The 22296-nt window shown below is 42.5% G+C and overlaps 1 protein-coding gene across 4 annotated transcripts in view; it reads left to right on the top strand.

Annotated features, from left to right (window-relative positions):
* Positions 1-22296, top strand: part of tox (thymocyte selection-associated high mobility group box) — a 255159-nt gene that overhangs the window by 139282 nt on the left and 93581 nt on the right. For all 4 annotated transcript variants that reach the window (XM_078217082.1, XM_078217081.1, XM_078217079.1 and 1 more), the window contains exon 3: positions 21224-21466. In XM_078217082.1, the coding sequence (XP_078073208.1) occupies positions 21224-21466 (243 nt within the window). The remainder of the gene's footprint in view (positions 1-21223; positions 21467-22296) is intronic.

The raw sequence follows: 22296 nt of genomic DNA, 5'->3' as shown, positions 1-22296 counted from the left end.
AGATCTTCCAGTCCTGCTGAAATCAATTGACTTTTGGCTGGCTTGCTGCATCTCCCACTGTGGGACCTGCTACAGCAGGGCTGGAAAATTCCAGCTGTTCTGTGCAGTTTTGGTCCCCATATTCAAGGAAGTATAGGCTTGCATTGGAGGCGACACAGCAAATGTTCATTAAATTGTCGCCCGGGGTGAGGGGGTTGTCCTACATTAAGAGGCTGAGTAAATTGGGCCTTATTCTCTGGAGTTTAAAAGAATGAGAGATGATCTCATAGGAGATTGTGTCCACTGATTTGAGAGTCTAAAACACAGTCTTAGGATAAGGGGCCAATCATTTATGTCTGAGATGAAGAGAAATTGCTTCCTCAAAGGTTGTGAATCTTTGGAATTCTTTACTACTGTGGATTATGGATGCTCTATCATTGAATACATTTAAGGCAGGATGCATGGATTTTAGGTCTCTCAAGGCATCAAGGGATATGAGGAATGGGCAGGAAAGTTGAGTTGAAACTATAGGTCACCCAAGATAACATTGAATGGTGGGATCAGGTTCAATGGGCCATACTTCTACTCCTGCTCCTGCTTAATTTTAAGGGTCCTATGTTGGTCTGAAGTAACATCTATGGATTTTATTTTTAACCACTTTTTAAATAAGGTCGGTTTGAGTTTCTGCTAGTTGGGACACTTCACAGGATGGCAGCTGTTGCTTGTGAGAAACTACACTTACTGGATTTATGACTTTAATTTGCCTGAGGGTCTGGGTTCAGCAGTCGTATGTTGTCTTAATTGTATTGTGGCAATTAAGAATCATTTTTATCAACTTTCAAGAAAAGGCAGAAATGTAGCTTACTTAGGATGGCGGCACAGTGGTTAGCACTGCTGCCTCACAGCGTCAGGACCCAGGTTTGATTCCCGGCTTGGGTCACTGTCTGTGTGGAGTTTGCACGTTCTTCCCGTGTCTGCGTGAGTTTACTCCGGGTGCTCCGGTTTCCTCCCACAGTCTGAAAGAAGTGCTGGTTAGATGCACTGACCCGAACAGGCGCCAGAGTGTGGCGATTAGGGGAATTTCGCAGTAACTTCATTTCAGTGTTAATGTAAGCCTTTCTTGTGACTAATAAATAAACTTTAACTTTTACTTCAGTATTTTTAAACAGAACCAATGCATTGATGTAATTGATTCACCATATCTGTAGAATATATTGGAGGGAAACATTTATTTCTTTGTTGAAATAATGAGAAGTAAGGATAACAGTTGGAAAATCTGTTTAACCATTGCTTCTGTAGCATGATTCTTCTGCAACACAGTTCAACATCACGTAAGAGACAGGAGAAGAGGGACACAGGGACAACGGGCAAACAGTGACCCAAATCGGGAATCGAACCAGGGTTCCTGACGCTGTGAGGCAATAGTACTAATAGTACTGCCCCACTATTATCTAGCTATTGCTAGATAATAGATTGTTGCTAGCCTCGACTCAAAGGTAGTATTCACACCTCTGAATCAGAAGGCTGTGGGATCAAATCTGACTCTAAAGACTTTAGAACGTAACCTCGGCCAACACTGCTGTGCAATACCGAGGGAGTACTGCATGATTGGATGTATTCCCTCCACCATTGGCTCACCATGATTGTAGTGTAGACTGCCTATAAGATACTCTGAAGCAACTGACCAAGGATTCTTTGTCAGAACTTCCAACCATGTGGCTTCTACTGCCCAGAACAATGGCATCAAAAGTATGGAAGCACCTTCAGGTATTTCTCCAAGTTACACACCATCTAGATTTGGATATATATTGTTGGTTCATTGTCGTTGGTTATAAAAGGTGTGAACTTTCTGCCAAAACAGCATTCTAGAACTATCTTCACTGCAAGCACTGCAGCAGTTCAAGAAGAAGATTCACCACCATCTTCTCAGGCAACTAAGGTTGGCGAGGTACACCTCGCCAATCACTCCCACTTTCTGAGAATGAAAAAAAATAGTATTTCTACATTTTTCAAATATTATAAATGAAAACTATACTCGTAAAATGTGAAAAAACATTAATAACAGAGTCCAGTATTAAAAACAGAAAATAAAGAAAAACTTCCACCATTTAGGAGCCCCATTGCTTATTGAGTCACTTCTAATCGATCCAGATGAGTGAAGAAAGCCCAGGCCAAACCCTGTGCTGTGTGGATGGAAAACTGAGTTATGCTTTATTTGAATGGTTTCTGATATTTACATGAGGCGTTGGCTCCATTTTGACAATGCCACCTTCGGCCAGTGCAAAAGGTCTGCCAGAAAATTGCAGTTGGCACTCACATGGTGCAGATCCAGTTATATGGATCTGAATCAGTTTCACCAGTCCTAATGTCCCACTCAACATCACTAACCTTAGAGATTAGAAAATACAACCTTTATATTCTGAATAAAGCTTGGGATGGAAGTATTACCTGTTATCTGCTTTTTATAGCAAACATAAAAATAAACCACTACTGCTTTAGATACATTTTCATTATCAACAAATGAGTCTGAATGTACATTGAAGGCAGTATTAAGTGAATTCCCTGAGTTATATGAAACAAATTACTAGCACCTTATCTCCGTCTGCAGAGAACCAGCCAATTAAATCTGTTTGACCTGATGATCTTTCACCTTAGCGCTGACAGATTTTGATTAATCAAGTTAGTTCGATGCAGAGTAACATCGCAACAAGCCTGTACTAGTTACTAAAACAAGTCCACGATTTAGCAGTGATTACTGTGCACTGTCCCAGAGGTCTTCATTATAGGAACAAAAAAATATTCTGCTTTTCTTGAAAATTCAATTGAAAAGCAAACCTGTTTTCTGTGGGAATTTGAATATGACTGACAAACAGGCAGTCTAAGGTGTATTTCAGTGTTTAATTCTTCCCCACCCACCACTCCCCCATCCACCCCACCAAAATCAATTTATATGCAGTTAAATTGATATATTTTCTATTTTGTCAGTTTAACCTTACTTGCTGGAATCATGAAACAGATCTTTTTTTTAATTGAGGTTTATTTATTCTCTGTAAATACTTCTTGTGTAATTTTATTTGATAATATGGTGTGGAAATGTCACGAGCAGTAATGATGGTTACAGCTATGGGCTACAAATCGATCTTGTTCCTGATTCACATTTCAGAACAAGATTTTTACAGTAGCAGACTACAAATTATACATAATTTCAAAGAATATTGCTGTTATGTCATTATATGTTAAGGCATTTTTTACAATGCTCCAGAGCAGAACAAGCATTGGGAACTGCACTCTATTTTCAAGATCCAACAACACACTAATGAGGCAGCTGTCATGTTAAATGTTGTGTATCATTTAAATCACAGTGTCTTGAGAACTGCAGTGTTGTGTAACCTGTTTGTCTCATGTTTTATAAGGCTATCTTTTGCTACAAGAATGGAATACAGTTTTGTAAACAGTTTTTTCTTCCTAAATGTATGGCTTAAAAAAGGCCAATTGATTAAAAAATATTTTATATTGCAGTTTAATTTAAAGTTTAATTATATAGATATGTGTGTGCATGAATATATATATTGCATGCATGTGCGTATTGTACATATATGTATGTTATATATATACACCTTTATGTCTGTATAACTCTTTGATCAAGCTTTTGGCCATTGCAATTTTGCTCATGATACTCCTGTGAAGCATTGAGGAATGTGTCATTACATTGAAGGTGTTAGAAGTTATTGTGTTATTACAGAATCACAGAATCTTTAAAGTGCAGAATGAGGCCATTCTGCCCATTGAGTCTGAACTGGCTCTCGACAAGAGTATTCTACCTAGTCCCACTCCCCTGCCTTATCCGTGTAACCTTGTACATTCTTTCCTTTCAGCTAACAATCCAATTCCCCTTTGAATACCTCAGTCGAACCTGCCTTCAGTACCCTCTCCGGAAGTTTGTTCCAGACTTCAACCACCCTCTGGGTGAAAAAGATTTTCCTCACATCACTTTCTCCTTTTGCCAATTATTTTGAATCTGTGCCCTCAAGTTGTAGTTATTTGACATCAGATCATATGCATCTGTTAAATAAGTAGTAGGATTTTCATTTTTTCCCCACTTAAGTGTAGAAATTTTACCCATATGTTTTGAAACAATTCATGCATAAGTTTCACAAGCCTGGTCTTGCAAATATATACCAATAGCTAATTTAAAAAAAAACCTATGTTTGTAATAGTTAATATATCTAATATTTGATTTGATTTATTATTGTCACATGTATTAACATACAGTGAAAAGTATTGTTTTGGGTTTAGATGCATTTTTCATAGGCCGTCTGAATACAGGAGCAGGATTTTTCTACATGTTCAGTTTGACTTCTTTTAGTTGGATTCTTGCAGGAGCATTTCTCTCCTAATTTTAAAAATCACTCAAATTTTCTCCTAGATAAATGATATGTATCAGACTTTGGCAGAGCAGCTAAGTGGCAATGCTTCTAAGATTAAAGTGGCAGGAAAAGCATCAGGTAAAAATCTCTACAGACATGTGCTCTCATGCAATTCAATTGATTTTAAAACTGAGTCCAAACTGTGGGGCAATGGGCAGGGGGAGTGACAAATCCCCCGAGTCTGCTAGCATGACTTCCTGGACAATTTTAATTTGTGGCATCATTTCAGTAAAATTGTCGAGTTGATGATCATGCAGGCTGCTGCCCTCAATCAATTTAAAGCATCTCTTAAAAGGAAGCTGCATTCCTTAATCAGATTTATTTGGTGAGGAGAAAAGTCTGTAGTCTAAAAGTGAGTTGGAGAGCCACCCCGAGGTGTTGACTGACTTACTGCAGGTTTTGGTGGAGAAGGTCCGAGGAAGGTGCTGTTCTGATGGAGCTGCAAGAGCATAAGCAGGTCAGACTCAGCAAGCCTAGACAGAAGAGGTTGAGAGGGCCAGTGACAGCATCATTACCCCTACATGCTGGGTTCAATATAGATTGAGATTTCAACCAAAGGTCGTTCAGCTCATTGACTCTCGGAAAGAGCATCTTACCCAGGCCTACTCCCCTGCCCTATCACTGTGACCTCGCACATATACCATGGCTAATCCATCTAACCTACATATCCTTCGACACTAAGGGGCAATTTAACATGGCCAATCCACCTCACCTGCACATTTTTGGATTGTGGGAGGAAACCAGAGCACTCGGAGAAAACCCATGCAGACACTGGGAGAACATGCAAACTCCACACAGACCAAAACATTAGTCAGTACAGCCTGTCATCTGTTCATTTATTTTAGCAACACCTCACAATATTCCTTTCATTCCTTCCCTAGCACTCTCAACAGTTGTCTTCTCCAACACTTCCTTCAGTATTTAATCAGAGTACCCACTGAGAACCTTTCTGCTCATTCCAAATGCATAAGAGCGGCACGGTGGCACAGTGGTTAGCACTGCTGCCTCTCAGTGCCAGGAACCTGGATTCGATTCCAGCCTTGGGTGACTGTGTGGAGTTTGTACATTAACCCAGTGTCTGCATGAGTTTCCTCCAGGTGCTTTGGTTTCCTCCCACAATCCAAAAATGTGCAGGTGAGGTGGATTGACCATGTTAAATTGCCCCTTAGTGTCCAAGGATGTGTAGGTTAGGTAGATGAGCCATGGTAAATGTGCAGGTTACGGGGATACCAAGGAGAGCATCAAGACCAGGGGACAAGTATCCTGATAACCCAAATAGGCAAGAAACAACAATAAGCAACAATAATCAGCGAAGACTAGGCTGCTGACTGTTTGAGCAGTGTGCCTGAACAGCACTCATCACCCTTCAGTTATCCTGGCAAATATTCAGGCAGCTTGACTGGTTTAACCATTTATTGCCAACAGTGGGTGCATCACATCAAGAACTGTTGGGCTCTGCTCTCCAATCCTAGAATTGCCAATTGTTGTACAAACGCCCTGTGATGCAAAAATAGCCCAGATGCTTTTTTCCACTATGAATTGTCTCCATAAATCCCTCCCCACTCCCCCCCCCCCCCCCCCCCCCACCCCTCCCTGTCCTCTCCACCTTTATCTTCTATGAGTGTGTGGAGCTCAGGGATTTCTTTTTCACTAAGGTTGAGTCAATTCCTTCTGCTGCCTCTGTCATTCCTTTCTTCACTGGAGTATGCTTCATACTGAAGAACACTGTGACAAAATGCAAGCAGACAAACTTGCAGAACGGATGTGTAATTGGCAAATTAACTTTAATTTATTTGAGTGTGAGCGATTATGGTAGGAGGAATAAGGAGGGGACACACACACTTTGGAAAATATGAACCTAAATAGAGTAGAGGAGTGAAGGATACAGATTTATGAATTATTAAAATTAGCGATGCATGTTAACAAGATCATAAAAAATGTAAACAAAACACAATGGAATTGAAATCAGGAAAGTTATGTTAAACTTGAATAGAATCTTAGCTGGACCACATTTAGAATGCGGACAAAGTGTATTGATGCACTAGCTCAGGCGCTGAAGAGATTTACAGGATGGATCCTGAAACTGAGAGGTTAGAACTGTTTGAGAAAAAACCGAATAGGCTGGGCTGTTTTCTCTGGAAAAAGACAGTACCAATCTAATAGAGGTCTTTAAAATTGCAACGGGTAATGGCAGTTGTGGAGAAAATGTTTCAATTGTGGAGAAATTTAAAACGAGAAATCATAAATCTATGATAGTCATTAATAAATCCACTAAAGAATTCAGGAGAAACTTCCTTACCTGTAGAACAGTTAGAATGTGGAATTTGCTTCCATAAGAATTAGTTGAGAATAGTATAGATGCACATCAGAGGAAGCTAGATGATTACATGAAGGATAAAGAAATAGATGGTTATTTGTTAATACTAGATGAAATACAGTGAAAGGAGGTAGGAGGTTCGTGTAGAGCATGAATACTGGCACAGACCAGTTGGTCTAAATTTATTGGGTTACAGATGGGGAGAGAGATGGTGGGATAACTTTTTCTCATACCCCTCGCCTCTTGATTGTCCACAACAAGATTTGTTTTGGAGGAGTGTTCTAATCTTTCTGCATGCTTCTGATTTTCAATAATAAACATGAAGCCGGATTTTGGGTAAGATTAAGTTGGAAGAAAAGATAATGGGTGGGATTTCCTAGTCATTCCTGCCAATGGGATTTTCCAGTCCTGGTGATGGCGACCCCCAGTTGTAGGTTCCCCGGTGACAGAGGGTGTGAATAATGGGAAACCCCATTGACAGCGACAGGACCAGAAAGTTCCACTGCCGGCCACTTCTGCCACCACTGAGCACACCACGGGTGGTGGGGGTGGGGGGAGGAATCCTGCCAATATTTATTCACACAGCACCCCAAAATGAAACACACTCACTTCCTCACACACAGAGACATGCACAAATAAAGTTAGACTCTAGCGACAAAGCATGCATTTGGGTTATTATCAGAAATACAAGAAGTAAATCATGTTCAAATTTCAGTTCTTTGAGATGCACATGTTGCAGGCCTGGATGCGTTCTCTCTTCTGGCCCTTTAGATGAAGAGAAGTTGGAGGCTTCTAGGTCTCCAGACTAAGTAGTGACTGAGTTTCTGTAGAGATGAATCTTTGCAGGTGAAGACAAATCAGCCCCTCTCAGCCTGGGTTGACTGGTTGTTCAGGCAAGGTACTATTTTTCTTTTTGGTTTGCAGACTGACCTGTCTCTGGCTGATTCTTGGAGTAATAAGATTTGTTACGTGAAGTCAGCTTTGATCATGTGACCACATGATCAATATTCTCTTGTCCACACAAATAATTTGAAATGAGAACCATTGCTATACAATGAAGGATAAGTCATTCACACACTTGTGGTAAACTTGTTTCTCCGTGGAGAAACAAGTTTCTCCCCAAACATCCCTCATTAAGTGTCAAACTTGTGAACGCTGGTTTGGTGAGAGGTCAGCATGAATTAGCGGCAGTAAGTATTGCGGCCAGGACAGCCCAAATCTCCTAGTTCTTCTGAGCAGCGCATAGATAAGTACTTCAGGGTTTCAGTTATGCAACTACACCAGGTAATGGAAGGTATTAGAAGGCCTACCAAGTAATTTCAACATCGTGCTTTCCATTCCTGATCTGTCTGCTGCCAACTTCCAGGCATCAGGACTCTGTAGTTTATCGAGGAGAATATTGCTACCTCTGGGGAGACTCAATCAGGCCCTTAGAGAAAGCGTCAATGTCACCACCCTTTCCAGCTTTGGTGAACTGAATGGATAGTGATGTTCCAGAAGTCAATGTTTTTCTGCAATGTGCCCTCCTGCGAATAAGTGGCACTATTAAGCAACGGCCTCATGGGAGTAGCAGTCATGTGTTGGGAGTGATACATGTTGTCCTCTTTTAGAATGTTTGCATGGTCACCACTTCCTCAACAAATACCTACCATGGTGCCAGGAAGTCGGCTGACCAAGACTTTCCCTGCACCACTAGGCTCTTCCAGGCTTGTGCAGCTCTCAAGGATTCCGACATGAGTAATAAATCTTGCCTTTGGTCTTCCTGATCTGATGAGGCCTGCCACTGCAGAGCCTCCTTCAAATGCAGGCCTCTTGGTGTGACAGAGTTGTAATGGATACAGTACGCCACGAGGATGTGGGAGACTCTTTGTAGGGCATGTTGTAAGGAAATCTTCAACTTGCCAAAACGCTTGGACCTCTGTTTAAGGAGCCTTGTGGTATGCTCAATATAGTTCAGCAATCTCCCCAGCTTTGGTTATACCTGTGTTGCTCAGGCATGGTGAGATTGTGAAGGCATATCCTGAGTCATATATGAAGAGATTTCCCTGGTCCCAAGCAGACATCCTGTTAAGTTCCTGCAAGTTTGACAATTGGGATTGTTGAGTGTCACAAGATCAGCTCATTGGGACAGCTGATGGACATTTCGTATGAACTTGCATTATCCTGTTTCTGTAATCGGAGGCTAACGCCACCAGAGCATGAATGGAGTGTTAGCTGTTCCTGTTCATGAATGGTACTGGCTGGTGGTCTGGTGCATTAATGACAATCTGAGTGCTTTCTTTGGATATGAAGGAGATCAGCTGTAAATCCCTGAGTTCTTTCTTGTTGACTGTTAACGTCTTTGAGGAACGTGCTGTACTGGATAACCCTGGTGAGCAGGTAATTGGTAATCTGCTTAAGTCTAGCTATGCACTGCAGACTGGGAAACTCAGATGAAGAACCCTGTAGCAGAAGCTATCAGCAAAGAAGCTGAGAGTTGTGTTGACTTTTGCACCTGGTCCAGTAGTTCCTGTTGCAGGAAACTGCACAGCTCTGCAACAGCCTCCTGATCCACTAGTTTAAACAGAGATCCAAGATTCTTGGCTTATACACCCTCTGTTCTTAGTATGGACTCCAATGCACAGTGGCCTTCACTTGCTTTCTTCCAATAAGTTTGTGTTGATTGCTAAAGATGCTTTTGCTCCTCCTCTTCATCCAAATTAAACTGCTAACACTGAGGATAAGAAGTTAGAACTCACTAAAGGCAAGGAGGGTAAAAAGAAAATCAGAACGAGGCAATCTGGTAGCTGTAAACTTTTCAGGAAATCCAGACAATACCATAGCACATAATGACCTGCAGATTATATCCGTTTAAATATTGCTTACACTGACCCTGAGTGATCAGTGGTGCCCGGTTTGGATACTAGGTTGGATGTTGGAGATTTAAAGTTAAAATCATGTTGGGGTCCTAATTACATCTTAGGACTTTGATTTCTACGTATGCACGAGCCGCTCGCCTAACTCCGGCAGCCATTTTGATTGAATAGAAAACTTTAAAATGGTGACTTGTAGGAACACATCAGGAATTAACCCCTGCCAGGTGGAGTTGTTTACAATCACCCCAATGATTTTTTTCAATACCTTCGATAGATTTCTTAATGCATTGTATTTATCGGCTGCATGAACTATTCCCATTCCTTGTGCATCGTACATGTTCAAAAGCAGGATACTGGATGCTGGAAATATGAAATCAATAGAGAAAATGCCAGAAACACCCAGCAGGGCTGGCAGCATCTGTGGGGAGAGAAGTGGGATCAGGTCAGTGATGTTTCATCAGAACTGGAAAAGGTTAAAGATGTAACAGCTCTATTTCTTGCAGGTGCAGAGCTAGCTAGAGGGGTGCTGGGGGTTGCAGGGATGGTCAAAAAACCAAAGGAAAAGGTAGTGATGGGGCGAAAGGTAGGAGAAATTCAGAGCTAGATTTTCCCGGGCTTGTAGAGATGGACTGGGTGACAGTGGTGGAGGAGCCAAGAAAGTACTTGGGGGAGACATATAAGGAAGTCTCCCCTATGTCCTCCCACCGCCGGGAATGTTTCTCTGGGGCAGGTGGAGAGTTACTTCAGCTGTCTGCATCACAGAGATAGGCAACCAATTAAGTTGATTTGGACCCCAAACCAGGTAGACTTTGAAGGTTCCCCGGCATTTTGTAGTTGACAGATGTCTCCCACCCCACCCCACTCTACTCTTTTACCCCCTCACACCCCTGCAGGTTATGCCTGCCGGGGGCCAGTTATGTTCAGGCCGATGGACCTATCAGGGCAGTTCTGATTGTGGATCTTCAGTCAGAGATAGAAGCAGTCGGTTCGGGGCTGGGGAGCTATGAGGTCGGAAGCTGTGAGGAGAAGATCTCCAGAGGAGCCAGAGACAGTTAGTGAGGAGTGCATAATCATGTTAGCAACTGTATTGTTGCAATGATGCTATTCGTATTAAATGACAACCATAGAAATGAATATCTGGGAAAAAAAATTAATTTTATAAGAGTTGGAGAATTTTAAAATCATATATGAATTTAAATACAAACATTTCTCAGTGTATTCATTGTGTACACCATTGATGGTGTCTAATCTGCTATGTATGATAATGAATCACTGATGTATAATTTATTACCATCCCTTATATGTTACACAGTATCCTACATAATATAAATATCATGCTTGTTAGTCTTCTGAGAGTGGACTTTTCTACGACCTCTCGCTACAGGTACGATCTCACACACAGTGAGCAGTTTATCTGGCCTGAGAAAGTCAGGAATGCACAACCTGCAACATTCTGTCCATTGACTTTAACAGAGGATATATCACAGTTAGTGCACCTGACATTTTCCATTGGGTTCCAAACCCCACCCGTGGCATGGAGTCCAGAAAGATTTCAAACTGTATTTTTTTTAAATCAGAATGATTTAAACAAATTCAAGGATATAATAACCCTGAAGAAAGAACAACATGGATTTACCCAACTGATAGCAGGGATGAGGATTCTGAGATATGATAAAAGACTAGAGACACTTGTGCTGCATTCTCTTTGCACAGACTGACGGAGGATTGCATAGGGATGTTCAAAATGATAAAAAGAATGAACCATTTAAAGATAGATCATTTTCATTGGTAAGGAAATGAAAGACATTGGGGGATAAGTTAGATGGTGGCTGGATACGGATGTGGGGATCAGGGCTTGCGATTAACCCATGCTGGTTGATTGAGTTTATGCGAATTGTGCCAGCTCATTTTAATGATTCTGTGCCTGGCCACCACTAACCGTGCTGGCAGTTGGTCGGACACATCAGCAGAGGTCAATATCATGAATGGCTAGCACCACTTAAAGCTATCCCACCCTGAATAAAGCTAGCCTGCCCCTCTTAAAGGGGAAGGTGCTGGGAATATTGGTTGAAGAGAATCTGGCCTGAGTGAGAGTGAGGAATGGCACAATATGGGTGAGCGCGACGTTCAAGTTTTCAGACACTGCATGCGAGTTCTTGATGAAGGAGAAGTGGAGGAGAGATGCACTATCTGCAGGGGCACAAGCTAGAGACCGACCATTGAAAAGCAGCGAGAGACCAGAAAGAGCTTGACCACATGAATTTCAATGGCCTCATGAGAGGTTAAGGTCAGTAATTGCATCATCAAATGTTAACTCCTACCAATTGCATCGCTAGCTTCAGACACTTCTCAGTTCACCACAGTCCAATCGTTCACCTGCCAACAGCCTATATTAAACGGGCCTCATATCTAAAATTCATTTGCTTCACCTCATCCCCATACATGTCAGACTGCTGCAAGCTTCACACCCTCACCTCACAGGTTGCACTTGCTATCAACCATTCAACCATGACAACCACATCAGCCAAACTGATTGCATGACACTCACTGACACATTTAACCTCTTCAGATTTACAAGCTGCAGGTTGTGTAAGCACAAACTTTATCCGCCCACATCACCACCACTTCACCCCACAACCTTGTGCTTATACCTTTCCTCCTTCAGATACCCTAGAGGTACAACCTCATCAGACGGTGGTGAAAGAGCAACAAGAGGAGAGTGATGATGCCGATACAGCACTGCCACTTGGTTTCATACTTGCAGCCACCAGCTCAGATATTAACACTGGACTGCGCTCTTAAAGACAGATTAGAGGTGAGATCAGCACGTACTGAGACACTGGGCTCAAGTGTGCTGCAACAAGGGTAGGGGCAAGGACAGCACAGTTTTGTGGGAACCAAAGTTAATACAGCTTTCTTTGGAGGAGACCCAGATGAGGACTTGGATTGGGCAGCCAATAGAAGATGGCTAATGGGTATGCATAACAAAATGCTCAGTGCGTTGGAAAGCCTGCCAGAATGTCAAGGATCATAGAGGAGTCCAACACCAACTTGGAGCATGGTTTGTGCCCACCCATTCCAGCGTTAAAATGGTGAGCAATGTCACTCGCACACTTGTGAACCTACCCACCGCTGCAGAACATGTACTATCCAACCAACATCCCTGTTGCAGTGGAATCTCAAAGGCAGTTTGCTGACCTGAAATCTCACCCAACTGCCATCATCACTGTGGATTGCAGTGTGCAAAGGGGTTTGTGTGCATCACAGCAGACTGTCCTCCATCAGATTACTATGATTGCTGATGGACCACGCCAGGACAGTGGCCGTGGCTCCTTGAAACACGCACCTGATGACATCTCTCAAGAAGACAGACTTCACCTTTTCCTGCCACTCTGCCAGAGCCCTTTCCTTTGTCTGTCAGACAGACAGCTCCAAAAGCTGCTGCCTGTACTGAGATGGCACAGTCCATGCCAGGCCATCTAGTCTCATCCTCCAAGGCCATTTGCGGCCTTCTCCATTAAATGGCAACAGCCTTCCACCAGTCATGCTGCAGTGATCCTTCTCTCCTCCTCATGGTGCTGCAGCTCAGCTGCTTGTAGGCATAGCTGATGTTAAGTGCTGTTCCCTAATGATGTCCAATTGTGTAACATGCAGCGGGCTACTGCGATTCATGACACCCATTTTACCGAATACTGCTGCTCTCCTCCAGAGCAGTCCAGGTAGTCAACACATTATTTCAGTGCATGAATGCTTATATGACAGCATGACTTTCAGAATATACATGCTAATCACGTGCGGGGATTGTACACCAGAATCATTAACCATATCCTCAGCACATAGCCCCTGTCCTCCAGTAGCCACACACTGGTTTGATGTGGTGGTGCAGATGCAGCTGGCATAGTGGACTGTCGCAGGTTGCAGGCTTCATGACTGCTGTTAGAATATCGACATGATGCATATGGTCGCACACAAGCCAGACAGAGGTGGAATCTCTTTTGGTTATGGTATATGGTAGAGTTGGATTCTGGCAGCCTCAAATCAATGTGCTTTTAGTCAATGGCACCCTGCACCATTGGGAAGCCTGCAATTCTGGCAAATCCACATGGTCACTCCACCTGCTTGTCTCTGGTATGAGAGAATGGAAAGCAGTCAGCTGTCTTTGAGCATCTTTGACCTCCCTTGTGCTACAAGGGCACCAAATTGTGAGATATTGGAAATATTCTAAGTTCCAGCCTGGACCAAACCAGAAGCATAGACGTTTATCACCACAGCCACCATCACAGCCACTCAAAATGTTTACCTCGTCCTACTCTGAATTTGTTTTATATTTGAAAAAGGTGGCAGATTTCAGTGAGGATAGCCTTACTGAAACACAGGAAATTTGCATACTGTTCCTTGCCAAGGTTCATGTGGGAGAATCCATGAACCCTCTTGGTGGACATAATCTCTTGCTCTCAGTTCATCTCTCCCATTTCCCTCTTCCTCTTTCAGCAGATTGCCCTGCCCTACATGACCATTGTTCATTCTTTAAGTCATGTGGTATTCCAGGGTTACATATGTACCCATGTTCAGTGTCAAGTCAGAAGATTGTCCTGCAGTACCTGCCACACAATCCCCTGGAAATCTTTGTAACTTGAAAGAATTAGAAAAAGCACCAAACACTTGTAGAATTGTAGCAGCAGCCAGAAAAAGATTAACAAGCAACTAACCAAAAGATGGTTGATGATCCTTTTAAATAACCTTGATATGTGCTTCCTGCTGCTGACGGCATGTCCAGCTTTGAATGGTTAAAGAGCACAACCCCAAGTCTGAATTAGAAACCTTTTCTTTCTGATTGTATTGTCTGAGCTCAGTGTCAGCATTAGGCATTCTCTGAACGCAACAGTATTTCATGCTGTGTGTTCTCTGAACTCAATAGTATCAATGTTGTGCATTCTCTGAACTCAGTAGCATTAGTGTTGCAGCCTGTTTGAACTCCTTAGCATGCCTGACAGTGACTGCAGAGACCTTGAATTATTCTACAGCAGGCAGGATCCATTTACACATTACAGGCAAAATGTTGGGGTGTCTTATTCTCTCAATGACAATAAAAGATCTGCTCTTTCCACCAAGTGGTCCAAATAAATACAGACATCTGTTAGCATTTGTGTTGCTAGGTGGCTTCACTTAATTTATTGGAAGTTGGACCATCTCTCCATACCTTGGGAAAGGTATGGAGAGATGGTTTGCATAAGGTTACGAATAAATCTTTTGATGTTCATTGGCTTTGAATTAGAAAATAAAAAGGACCTTGGTATTCCAAAATTAAATTTGCACTGAAGAAGAATAGAGTTCAATTCTACGAGTATCGCATAGGCAAACTTCATGATCATTCAATATGAAAGCAGTAAGAAAATGGACATTTTAAGTTACAATAAATCAAAAATTCACCACAGCAAATCGAGTATTGGGATGCATTGGAGAAGCAATGAAACTACAGGGGTAATTTTACAAATTTGTAATTCCATAATAGAGCTTTATCATGGAATGTCATATTGGAAATACAGATATTAGCCTGAAATAACCCAATAGTCAAAGCTCCAAAAGTTTCAGAAGCTAAAACACAGTATTTGGACCATATGTAGAGGATTGTTGAGGCTACATTTGGAATATTTTGGCCAATGCTTTGAAGGACGTCAAGAAACTCAACAATAAACAGCAGGCTGCATTTCTGAGCGAGAAACGTGGTAGAGAGGGAGGGAAAGAGAGATGGAACAAATGGGTAGTGTGTTTTAGGAGAGCAGAACTAACTTATATCTGCTGATTCCCAAAGAGGCTCAGAAGAGCAAAGGAGGCCAAAGCCTGAAGATTGCATATCTGTTTGGTGTCCCATGCTTGCAATCTTCACCTGCAAGAGAAGTGTGCCATATGCTGAAAGAATGTGTATAATAATGCAATGAGTGTCTACAATGCAGGAAATGCAATCTTCCAGGGGCCTGAGAAACAGCATGGATTTGATCAGTGATGTGCTTCGATTACTTGTATCTGTACATTTACCAGCAACTGGTCTTCGGATCCTCCTTTGCTGTACCTCCTGAAACAGGGCCTCCATTTCTTCAGTCGGAAAGTGAGCATTGTTAACTAGGCATGTCTATTATGACATTGTGATCAATTCCTGAGGTTTTTCTTTCCTTGCTACAACTTGCTCTTTCATGGCTCACTGCAGTCTTTTAAAAGACTGCTCCCTGGGTGGATTTTCCTCTCTCCAACCAACTGTGTTGCCGGCCAAACTTTCCTGTCTTTGTGGTCTGTTGAAATAGTGAGAGGGATTCCCAATGGGGAATTCAGCCAGATCATTCCCCTGTGATGCAGCGGCAGGGAAACACCTACGCCACCCCAGTAAATCAGGGCTTTAATATTAGGGGGGCACATGACAGCAGGAAAGAATTTTTGAAAACTATTCACATTCAAGAGACAGAACTGCTCAGACATTTTAATTGAAAAGGAAAAAGTGTATAATTTACTGTGGCTGGAAGGCATTGTCGTTGTCAATGGATTACAAGGACATCTACATGTGAAACTGCAGAAAGGACAACTGGTTTCAGAAGAGCGTAAGAATACTTGATATGTATGTGTTGATCTGATCTTCTTGCTAAAAGTAATGTTGAAAGCTGCTGGAGAAGATATGTCTGTTCTATATGAATGACGTGAGTGAAATGACAGAGGGTATTGTAGCCAAATTTGCAAAGACAGGCAGGAAAGCAAGTGTGAGGAGGATACAAAGAGTATGGAACAGGATGTAGATTGGGAAGTGAGTGAGCAAAATATTAGCAGATGGAGTATAATGTGGAAAAATGTGGCGTTATTCACTTTGGTTGGAAGAATAGAAAAGCAAAGTATTATTTAAATAGAGATAAACTATAGAATGCCACAATACAGAGGGATCTAGGTGACCTTGTACGTAAATCACAAAAAGTTTGCATTCAAGTAATTGGGAAAGCAAATGACCTTTACTCTCATGGGGATGGAATACTAAAGTAGGGAAATCTTGCTTCAATGGTACAAGGCATTGGTGAGACTGAGCCTAGAGTACTGTGGACAGTTTTGGGTGTGAGACCCTTCTCTGACATTGAGGCAACTTGAGGCGCTGGTTTCATTGACCAGGGGGCCGAGGAGCTGATGTCCACAGCAGGAGGGCTTTGAGAGAAGCATCCACATGTGGAAAGCAGCCATCCTTTCTCTCTTGCAGGGCACACTTGTACCCTTTGCTGACCCGAGGACATAGAACATAGAACATAGAACATTACAGCACAGAACAGGCCCTTCGGCCCACGATGTTGTGCCGACCTTCATCTGAAACCAAGATCAAGCTATCCCACTCCCTACCATCCTGGTGTGCTCCATGTGCCTATCCAATAACCGCTTAAATGTTCCTAAAGTGTCTGACTCCACTATCACTGCAGGCAGTCCATTCCACACCCCAACCACTCTCTGCGTGAAGAACCTACCTCTGATATCCTTCCTATATCTCCCACCACGAACCCTATAGTTATGCCCCCTTGTAATAGCTCCATCCACCCGAGGAAATAGTCTTTGAACGTTCACTCGATCTATCCCCTTCATCATTTTATAAACCTCTATTAAGTCTCCCCTCAGCCTCCTCCGCTCCAGAGAGAACAGCCCCAGCTCCCTCAACCTTTCCTCATAAGACCGACACTCCAAACCAGGCAGCATCCTGGTAAATCTCCTCTGCACTCTTTCCAGCGCTTCCACATCCTTCTTATAGTGAGGTGACCAGAACTGCACGCAATATTCCAAATGCGGTCTCACCAAGGTCCTGTACAGTTGCAGCATAACCCCACGGCTCTTAAACTCCAACCCCCTGTTAATAAAAGCTAACACACTATATGCCTTCTTCACAGCTCTATCCACTTGAGTGGCAACCTTTAGAGATCTGTGGATATGGACCCCAAGATCTCTCTGTTCCTCCACAGTCTTCAGAACCCTACCTTTGACCCTGTAATCCACATTTAAATTAGTCCTACCAAAATGAATCACCTCACATTTATCAGGGTTAAACTCCATTTGCCATTTTTCAGCCCAGCTTTGCATCCTATCTATGTCTCTTTGCAGCCTACAACAGCCCTCCACCTCATCCACTACTCCACCAATCTTGGTGTCATCAGCAAATTTACTGATCCACCCTTCAGCCCCCTCCTCTAAGTCATTAATACAAATCACAAAGAGCAGAGGACCAAGCACCGATCCCTGCGGCACTCCGCTAGCAACCTGCCTCCAGTCCGAAAATTTTCCATCCACCACCACCCTCTGTCTTCGATCAGATAGCCAGTTACCTATCCAATCGGCCAACTTTCCCTCTATCCCACACCTCCTTACTTTCATCATAAGCCGACCATGGGGGACCTTATCAAACGCCTTACTAAAATCCATGTATATGACATCAACCGCCCTACCTTCATCAACACACCTAGTTACCTCCTCAAAAAATTCTATCAAATTTGTGAGGCACGATTTGCCCTTCACAAATCCGTGCTGACTATCCCGGATTAATCCGCATCTTTCTAAATGGTCGTAAATCCCATCCCTAAGGACCTTTTCCATCAATTTACCAACCACCGAAGTCAGACTAACCGGTCTATAATTACCAGGGTCATTTCTATTCCCTTTCTTAAACAGAGGAACAACATTTGCCACTCTCCAGTCCTCTGGCACCATCCCCCTGGACAGCGAGGACCCAAAGATCAAAGCCAAAGGCTCTGCAATCTCATCCCTCGCCTCCCAAAGAATCCTAGGATACATTTCATCAGGCCCAGGGGACTTATCGACCTTCAGTTTATTCAAAACTGCCAATACATCCTCCCTCCGAACATCTATTTCCTCCAGCCTATTAGCCTGTAACACCTTCTCTTCCTGAAAAACATGGCCCCTCTCCTTGGTGAACACATTCATTCATCACCTCGCCTATCTCTACTGATTCCATACACAAGTTCCCACCACTGTCCTTGACCGGCCCTAACCTCACCCTGGTCATTCTTTTATTCCTCACATAAGTGCAAGAACTTGGTAGAGACTGCAGGCGTCTTGTCCCATCTTGCTTTTCCACAGCGGCAGTAGAGCTCTTGGACAAGGTGATGGCATTGAGGTCTGCACAAACTTCCGGCTTCCATTGGGTATTCAGCTGGACCGGACTCTTTATCAGGGTCATCAGTCTCTCGAGGGATGAAGCAAATCATGGTCTAGATGCACACCTCAATTGCCCATGTCAAGGTGTACATAGCCTCTGGAACCTCACATTGCAGCTGCAGTATTTGCCATATTAGTAATGACTCCAGAGGCACATCATCAACCTGGGGATCAGCATGGGCTTGTCCTTCCACAGTCCTGAGTGGACTGTCAGTTTCACAGCCCGATCAACAGCTCAAGCATGTCTGTGATGTGCTCACCAGATTGTAGCCCTGAATCCAACAACAAACAGATATGCATCGATGTGAGTATATCTGCCCTGCTGGATGGGACTGGGAAATGATGCGACATTGTGCCCTCTAAGGTTACCTGCATTTGCTTAAATGACAATAGTCACAATGTTTAGTTCACAAGGCAATTATGAATGAGTGCGGCTATTTGGTCTATCTTAATTCATCCTATAATCTCATTGAGGTTGACCTATTGGAGTATGAACTCCCTGATTAAGGATCCAATTGATGGGCCAGTCCGGGAGTCTTTGCCTTGTACTTAACCAGTCCCTCTGACACCCCCGGAGATAGACTGCGAACTATTAGTACTCTGTACTGCTGTTACAGTTTGTAAACAAAGGGATTTTCGTGAAGGGACTTCTGCCTCCGAAGATTTATTACACATCCATAATCAAAGACCCTGAATTTTCCCCATTGCAACATCCAGTTATTTCTTAGCCACTTCCAGGGTTTTGTCCCAACTATACCTGGAAATCCATTCCATGTATTGATTTTTAGTTTGTGAAGAAAGCTTCTTGAAATCAGTCCTAAAATCAGTCATGCTAATTGAACCTCTGCCTGCTTATCCTAGTCTTCTAATTTAGTTGGAATGAATTTCTCAGAGTCACTTTCCCACACTGTTTAGTCACCTCTCAAATGCTTGCTTTCAAGACTACAATGTCCAAGTTTCTCGAATCTTTCCTCAAAACTGATCTCACTGACACTGGGGCCCAGATATTTGTTTTGTGGCAGGGAAAGGAGCCACTGACAGGAAATCTGGAAGAGCAGATATCCCTGCTTTAGAGGGTGTTTAATGGTCTTCTCCAGATTTCCTGTCTGACAGCCAAACTGGTAGCTAGCAAAATAGCACAGCCAGGTGGTGGTGATGACAGGTGCAAACATTGGGGAGGAGATCACATGAACAGCTGGGGGGATGGGGGTAGTTCATGATTGCAGAAGGATAGGGAGGAGATTGGAGTTCTGAGGTCATGGAGGTGATCCAGGTTGATGGAGGGAGGGAGTGTGGACATTTTGCTGGCTTCTGCTCTTCCTAGCCCACAAGCAGTGCTTTAAAAACACTTAACCAGTCAGCTTGAGACAATGGAAGCACCCAACCTGCTGAAAAGTTTTCCCTGACCGGTCTGCCTCCTGAGAATGGGTTGGTCAAGTGCCTCCCTTTCTGCCTCCTTTAAAAGGTAGGTAGGCTCAAGGGAAGGGTGGGCAGAGGTAGGGTTTAGATTGGAAATGTTCATTAAATATTTGACTCACTCACTCCCATTTTTGGGGTGGGGGGCTAAAAATTCCCTCCTGAGATCAGCCTCTTTGCTCTTCTCAACGCTGCCTCTGACATCTGCATGTCTTCTGTGTCTCGGCGGCAAAAACTAGAGACAGCGCACGATGTAATTTGTTCATACTGCCTCTGCATTGTAATCTATTATTCTGGCTACTGAGTTCAATGTTCTGTTGATTGATGCTTGCATCTCTGCATCAACATAATTCATAATATGTGGAGTGCTTTGAGGTGTTTCTAAAAGATATGATAATGCTGAGCTTTTTTCACTGTTGGCTCAAATCTGAAGCACTTCCTGGCGGTATGGTTCAGTCATTCACCACCAATAAATAAGTGACCTCCTACTCAGTCGGCTTTCATTGTTTTGCATACACTAGAAATGAGGCATTCATGCTATTTTGCACGTTGCACTTGTAATCGATACCCCACAGCCTTTATTTGTCACTACATATTTTTGCAACAACCAATAATAGTTATAAATCACTTTTTAAACACTTTATTCGCATTCTCAGTGATTTGAAATAAACTTTAATTAACATTAGGTCTTTCCATTTAAAGAAAATAATAAATTCCATCAGTTTCCAATTATAATTTCAAGTTGTTATTTTAGATCCTGAAGTCCAGATTCCCGAATTGTTTGGTTTGGCAAGGAAAGGGGCAGATTTGGATTGTATAACTCAATCTCCTAAACTGGCTGAGTTGAGTGCTTGTATATTACCCTCCAAAACGAAATGGTAAATTTGGCTTGATAGTAATTCTCTACCCAGGTGACTAGAAATAACACAGTGAGTTACACTTATCCCTTAGGCAGTGGAGATTGATTTTGCCTGAGGGAACTATGATTTTTTTAAAATGCGTAATCATCCTTAAAATGTCTATTAAAATGCCACTTTATTCCACAGTCTTATCCAGTTCCAAACATCGGAGATGAGGATTTGGATATCCCTCCCATTACTCCTCCTACCATGCCGGACCATTCACTTCTTCACTTGGCCGACACAGAATCCGGCTACCACTCAATCTGCCACTCAATGCCTCAGAATGGGCTACTTCAGTTCAACCCACAGAGCATGAATCTTCCTGCAATAACAGTGTCCAATATGTTAAACCAAGATGGAACTCTGCTTTCAAACTGCCTCTCTGTGGTAGGTAATGTATTTGTTATTTTTATAGTCAAACAGTTTGCCAATGTTGCCCTTAGCAATCGGTAACTCACCCCTTAACATTTATTATCGTGATACACTGTGATTTCACAACTCTTTCAATATACTTGTAATTTTTCATATTTATAAGCATCTTTCAGGAGGTCATGAAATGATCACCAAATGTATGTCTTACTCTTCCTTAGTTTATCAAACAAATTATAAACAAATTTAAAGCCTTAAAGCAGTACGGATATTGTTTACAGAATTCATTTATAGATCCAGAATGAATTAACCTCTGTTAAAACAATGGACAAAGGGACATCATACAAACACACTGCTAATAACACAAACAGTAATTGCTAGGTTTAATGTATTGCAACATGCCAAAAATAATGAAAGATTCCTGAGAATGAAAGGTGGAATGCATTTTCCCAGTGCTTAGCAACAACGTTGCCTATAGCGAAACAACTGATGCTCGAGAAATAAACCACAGATGTCAGTAAATGAGATGTAAATTGATGTACAGTTTTCCAAAATTTTGCTTAGATTTAAGCCAAGTTTATGATAAAAAGAATTCAAACCAACAAAGAAGGAATTTCTATGATATTGATTGAAATATGGGGGAAAAGCCTGAGGGTGAGAAGTTGGGGTTGATTGCAGCTATATTTTGGATATTACAAGAACTAAAGGATTGCATCCATAACACATGCGCATACTTGTTTGGCGAATAGCACCCACGCCACATTGATGAAAGCATGAGCATACACATTGAATGTCCGCCAGAAGGAAGCAGAGCAAGTAGATCAGGACACCATTTGAGGTATAATATG

This window comes from Mustelus asterias, chromosome 7 (assembly GCF_964213995.1).
Source record: "Mustelus asterias chromosome 7, sMusAst1.hap1.1, whole genome shotgun sequence".
NCBI classification, from domain to species: Eukaryota; Metazoa; Chordata; class Chondrichthyes; order Carcharhiniformes; family Triakidae; genus Mustelus; species Mustelus asterias.
Note: the sequence above shows the minus strand (reverse complement) of the source record. Positions and strands in the feature narration are given on the sequence as shown.